The sequence below is a fragment of the Boleophthalmus pectinirostris genome, unplaced genomic scaffold, assembly GCF_026225935.1.
Source record: "Boleophthalmus pectinirostris isolate CB_2022bp ecotype Guang Dong unplaced genomic scaffold, ASM2622593v1 HiC_scaffold_11, whole genome shotgun sequence".
Lineage (NCBI taxonomy): Eukaryota > Metazoa > Chordata > Actinopteri > Gobiiformes > Gobiidae > Boleophthalmus > Boleophthalmus pectinirostris.
Window position 1 is genome coordinate 23587737 of NW_026570994.1, and position 6707 is coordinate 23594443.

At 45.1% G+C, this 6707-nt stretch overlaps 1 protein-coding gene across 1 annotated transcript in view; it reads right to left on the bottom strand.

Annotated features, from left to right (window-relative positions):
* mcf2la (mcf.2 cell line derived transforming sequence-like a) overlaps positions 1-6226 on the bottom strand; it is a 70174-nt gene extending 63948 nt beyond the window's left edge. The window contains exon 1 of the mRNA XM_055163834.1: positions 5978-6226. Within this exon, the coding sequence (XP_055019809.1) occupies positions 5978-6053 (76 nt within the window). The 5' untranslated portion in view covers positions 6054-6226. The remainder of the gene's footprint in view (positions 1-5977) is intronic.
* Between the last annotated feature and the right edge of the window lie 481 nt (positions 6227-6707).

Sequence of the window (6707 nt, forward strand, 5' to 3'; positions counted from 1 at the left end):
GACTACAGACCGGACTACAGACCGACCGACTACAGACCGACCACAGACCGGACCACAGACCGGACCACAGACCGGACCACAGACCAGACTACAAAACGAACTACAGACCAGACCACAGATGGGACTACAGACTGGACCACAGACCAAATTACAGACTGGACTACAGACCGGACTACAGACCAGACTACAGACCAGACCACAGACTGGACCACAGACCAGACTACAGACTGGACTTGTGTGCACTGGTGTGTGAAAAGGCTTTGAGCTTTTAAATTGGAAAAAGTGTTGTATAAAAATGTGACCATTTACCATTTGGTTTAGTCCTGGTCCAGTCCTGGTTAGTCCTGGTCTAGTCCTGGTCCAGTCCTGGTCCAGTCCTGGTCTAGTCCTGTCTAGTCCTGGTCTAGTCCTGGTCCTGGTTTAGTCCTGGTTTAGTGGTTTAGTCCTGGTTTAGTCCCTGGTTTAGTCCTGGTTTAGTCCTGGTTTAGTCCCTGGTTTAGTCCTGGTTTAGTCCTGGTAGTCCTGGTTTAGTCTGGTCCTGGTTTAGTCCTGGTTTAGTCCTGGTCCAGTCCTGGTTTAGTCCTGTTTAGTCCTGGTTTAGTCCTGGTTAGTGGTTTAGTCCTGGTTTAGTCCTGGTTTAGTCCTGGTTTAGTCCCTGGTTTAGTCCTGGTTTAGCCCTGGTTTAGTCCTGGTTTAGTCCTGGTCAGTCCTGGTTTATCCTGGTCCAGTCCTGGTTTAGTCAGTCCTGTCCTGGTTTAGTCCTCCTGGTTTCCTGGTTAGTCCTGGTTTAGTCCCTGGTTTAGTCCTGGTTATAGTCTTTGTCCCTGGTTTAGTCCCTGGTTTAGTCCTGGTTTAGTCCAGTCCTGGTTTAGTCCTGGTCCAGTCCTGGTTTAGTCCTGGTTTAGTCCTGGTTTAGTCCTGGTTTAGTCCCTGTTGTATGACACAGTCGTCGTTTGTTTTCTCTCTTTACATCATCGCCATGGAAACGCTCAGTGCAGTAAAGCGCCGTGAACTGCTGCAAACACACTGGAGTTCATTCACACATGTTGAACTCACAAACCCGAACATTTAGACTGAGCTCTTCATCACCTTGTGATGTCATCATGTGGTGATACAGGAAGAAGTGCTCCACTGTGTTTTTAAACTCCACACACCTTCACTATTACAGCATTATAAACATGGACACTACTGCAATGTCTCCTCTTTCTCTCTCCAAAAGACCAGAACAAACCAGTACTAAACCAGGACTACAACAGGACTACAACAGGACTAAACAGGACTACAACAGGACTACAACAGGACTAAACCAGGACTACAACAGGACTAAACCAGGACTACAACAGGACTAAACCAGGACTACAACAGGACTAAACCAGGACTACAACAGGACTAAACCAGGACTACAACAGGACTAAACCAGGACTACAACAGGACTAAACCAAGACTAAACAGGACTAAACCAGGACTACAACAGGACTAAACCAAGACTACAACAGGACTAAACCAGGACTACAACAGGACTAAACCAGGACTACAACAGGACTAAACCAGGACTACAACAGGACTAAACCAGGACTACAACAGGACTAAACCAGGACTACAACAGGACTAAACAGGACTAAACAGGACTACAACAGGACTACAACAGGACTAAACCAGGACTACAACAGGACTAAACCAAGACTACAACAGGACTAAACCAAGACTACAACAGGACTAAACCAGGACTACAACGGACTAAACCAACACACAGGACTAAACCAGGACTAAACAGGACTACAACAGGACTAAACCAGGACTACAACAGGACTAAACCAAGACTACAACAGGACTAACTACAACAGGACTAAACCAGGACTACTACAACAGGACTAAACCAGGACTAAACAACAGACTAAACCAGACTAAACCAGGACTACAACAGGACTAAAACTAGGACTAAACCAGGACTACAACAGGACTAACTACAACTAAACAGGACTAAACAGGACTAAACAGGACTACAACAGGACTAAACCAGGACTAAACCAGGACTACAACAGGACTAAACCAGGACTACAACAGGACTAAACAAACCAAGACTACAACAAACAGGACTAAACAAAACAGGACTACAACAGGACTACAACAGGACTAAACCAAGGACTAAACAGGACTAAACAGGACTAGGACTACAACAGGACTAAACCAGGACTAAACCAGGACTACAACAGGACTAAAACCAGGACTACAACAGGACTAAACAGGACTAAGGACTACAACAGGACTAAACCAGACTACAACAGGACTACAACAGGACTAAACAGGACTACAACAGGACTAAACAGGACAAACAGGACTAAACAGGACTACAACAGGACTAAACCAGGACTAAACCAGGACTACAAACAGGACTAAACCAAGGACTAAACAGGACTACAACAGGACTAAACCAGGACTAAACAGGACAGGACTAAAAAAACAGGACTAAACACAGGACTAAACCAGGACTACAACAGGACTAAACCAGGACTACAACAGGACTAAACCAGGACTACAACAGGACTAAACCAGGACTAAACAGGACTACAACAGGACTACCAACTAGGACTAAACCAACAGGACTAAACCAGGACTACAACAGGACTAAACCAGGACTACAACAGGACTAAACCAAGACTAAACAAGGACTACAACAGGACTAAACCAGGACTACAACAGGACTAAACAGGACTAAACAACAGGACTAAACCAAGACTACAAACAGGACTAAACCAGGACTAAACCAGGAACTAAACAACAGGACTAAACCAACAGACTAAACAGGACTAAACAACAGGACTAAACCAGGACTACAACAGGACTACAACAGGACTAAACCAGGACTACAACAGGACTAAACCAGGACTACAACAGGACTAAACCAGGACTACAACAGGACTACAACAGGACTACAACAGGACTAAACCAGGACTACAACAGGACTAAACCAGGACTAAACCAGGACTACAACAGGACTAAACAACAGGACTAAACCAGGACTACAACAGGACTAAACCAGGACTACAACAGGACTACCAACTAAACAGGACTAAACAGGACTAGGACTAAACCAGGACTAAACCAGGACTACAACAGGACTAAACCAAGACTACAACAGGACTAAACCAGGACTAAACCAGGACGGACTAAACAGGACTAAACCAAGACTACAACCAGGACTACAACAGGACTAAACCAGGACTAAACAACTAGGGACTAAACCAGGACTACAACAGGACTAAACCAGGACTAAACAACTAGGACTACAACAGGACTAAACCAGGACTACAACAGGACAGGACTAAACCAAACCAGGACTACAACAGGACTAAACCAGACTACAACAGGACTAAACCAAACTACAGGACTAAACAACTACAACAGGACTAAACCAACTAGGACTAAACCAGGACTAGGACTACTAAACCAGGACTAAACCAGGACTACAACAGGACTAAACCTAAACAGGACTAGGACTACAACAGGACTAAACCAGGACTACAACAGGACTAAACCAAACCAGACTACAACAGGACTAAACCAGGACCAACTAGGACTACAACTAGGACTAAACCAGGACTAAACAACAGGACTAAACCAGGACTACTAAACCAGGACTAAACCAGGACTAAACCAGGACTAAACCAGGACTACAACAGGACTAAACCAGGACTAAACCAGGACTAAACCAGGACTAAACCAGGACTAAACCAGGACTAAACCGGCCTAAACTAGGACTAAACCAGGACTAAACCAGGACTAAACCAGGACTAAACCAGGTCTGGACATGGTCTGGTCCAGGCCGGTCTCCCGCTGAGCTCAGAGGACGTGTGGACTCTTTTTCTTTCTCGTTTTGTTTCTTGTCGTTTTGCGCTGTGGGTCTGAGTGTGTGATTAACATGCTGCTGTAAACAACAACAACAACAACACAAAAAGACCCCACAAAGTCCTGACCAAGTCCTGACCAAGACCAGCCCCGGGTCCTAGAACCACTTTAGAGCAGATTAGAACGCACCAGTGCACCGAGGACAGAAAGGACTCAAGACGGACTGTTGGACCAGATTTAGACCTGGTTTAGTCCTGTTATAGACCTCTTATAAACACTTCTCTTTAGACCTGGTTTAGACCTGGTTAAGACCTGGTTTAGACCTGGTTTAGACCTGGTTTAGATCTGGTTTAGACCTGGTTTAGAACTATTTTAGATCAGATTTAGTCCTGGTTTAGTCCCGTTATAGACCTCTTATACACACTTCAGTTTAGATCTGGTTTAGACCTGGTTTAGACCTGGTTTAGACCTGGTTTAGACCTGGTTTAGACCTGGTTTAGTCCTGTTATAGGCCTATTATAGACCCGCTTTAGTCCTGGGTCACACCCTGGTTTAGCCGTGGTTCAGTTCTGGTTTAGGCCTTTTATATCCCTATAATAGACCTTCTTTAGACCTGGTTTAGTCCTGATTTAGACCTGGTTTAGACTTGGTTTAGTCCTGGTTTAGTCCTGGTTTAGACTTGGTTTAGTCCTGGTTTAGACCTGGTTTAGTCCTGGTTTAGTCCTGATTTAGACCTGGTTTAGACTGGTTTAGGTTTAGTCCTGGTTTAGTCCTGGTTTAGTCCTGGTTTAGACCTGTTTAGTCCTGGTTTAGTCCTGGTTTAGTCCTGGTTTAGATCTTGTTTAGACCTGGTTTAGACCTGGTTTAGTCCTGGTTTAGACCTGGTTTAGACCTGGTTTTAGTCCTGTTTAGTTTAGTCCTGGTTTAGACCTGGTTTAGACCTGGTTTAGTCCTGGTTTAGTCCTGGTTTAGTCCTGGTTTAGAAGGTTTAGCCTGGTTTAGTCCTTTTAGTCCTGGTTTAGTCCTGGTTTAGTCCTGGTTTAGTCCTGGTTTAGTCCTTTTTAGTCCTTGTTTAGACCTGGTTTAGACCTGGTTTAGTCCTGGTTTAGACCTGGTTTAGACCTGGTTTAGACCTGGTTTAGTCCTGGTTTAGTCCTGGTTTAGTCCAGGTTCAGTCCTGGTTCATATTTCCATATAATCAAATGGTCGGTTTCATGTTACAGAAACAGGATGAGCCTCCGACAAATCTACATCTGGAAACACAACAACACAACAACACAAACACACACAACAACAAAACAACACACGAACACACAAACACACACAACAACAACACAACAACAACACACGAACACACACAACAACAACACAACAACAACACACGAACACACACAACAACAACACAACAACACACAACACACAAACACACACAACAACACAACAAACACACAACACACACAAACACACAAACACACACAACAACACACAACAACACACACGAACACACACAACAACAACACAACATCACACAAAACATCAAATCAATCAAAGTTTCTCATTTATATTAAACAAATAAAAATAAAAATCAAACAAATGAAATGATTTTCTCTGATTTAAGACAAATATTAAACTGTGACAAACACAAACAGCAGCAACAAAACTGGTTTAGTTCTGTTCTAGACCTTCTTTAGTCCTGGTTGAGTCCTGGATTAGACCTGGTTCAGTCCTGTTAAAGATCTTTTATAGGCCTTTTAGAGTCCTGGTTTAGTCCTCCTTTAGACCTGGCTTAGTTCTGTTTTAGACCTATTATACACCTTCTTTAGTCCTGTTTCAGTCCTGGTTTAGACCTGGTTTAGTCTTATTTTAGACCTGGTTTAGTCCAGGTTCAGTCCTCGTTGAGACCTGGTTTAGTTCCAGAAAAGAACAAAACATTTCCGTTGTTCGTGGTTAAAGTTCGGTCCCTCTGACTCGTTTGACGCGTGAGTCTCTGAGTTTCCACCTGCGCCTCACCTGCTCCTCTCCCTCCTCTTCCCTCCTTCTTCTCTCCTCTTCTCCTCTTTCATTTACTTTTCATTCATTATTTCGTGTTTTTCCGCTCGTAAACTTCATCCTTTTCCTCTTTTCTTTGTACCTGTGCAGATCTTGAGTTGGATCCAGAGCCGCGTAACTTCGTGGCAGAGACGCGACACTCGGTTCAGCGCCATCATCACCTCCAGCTCCACCGCCGCGTCCTGTGCGCCTCTACCCGCCTCCGCAGCCTCTGAACCCGGTCACAGCAGCTGCAGGCTCCGGCCGCGGCCCCGGCGCTGGAGCCCTGCCCGTCCCCGGGGACTCGCGCTGCTCCTGTGTCCGCCTCTCCGCAGCTCCGAGCCGGACTGGAGCCGGAGCCGGAGCCGCCCCCGAGACCGACGCGCGTCCTGAGGGGGAGGAGTCACAAGCGCACGCCCCGCCCCCTTTCCGCGTCTCACACACACACACACACGCACGCGCCCCGGAGCTCGAGTCACACGCGCTCCAGAACTCGAGTCATTAAAAAACCCGCAGATCTGGAGTTACAGGAGAAAATACTGGAGTAAAATATTGGAGTAAAAGTAAAGAAAGTACAAATACGCGCGGGAGTAAAAGTGTCGGGTTTCACTGACTCGAGTTACAGAGACTCGAGTTACAGAGACTCGGTTTACTGCAGATTTGCAACGAGACAAAAAGACAAAAAACATCCTACATTTACTCTTTAAATTCTAAAACTAGATCTAAAAATGTTAAATGTTAGTCCTGATCTAGTCCTGATCTAGTCCTGATCTAGTCCTAATCTAGTCCTAATCTAGTCCTGATCTAGTCCTGATCTAGTCCTGATCTAGTCC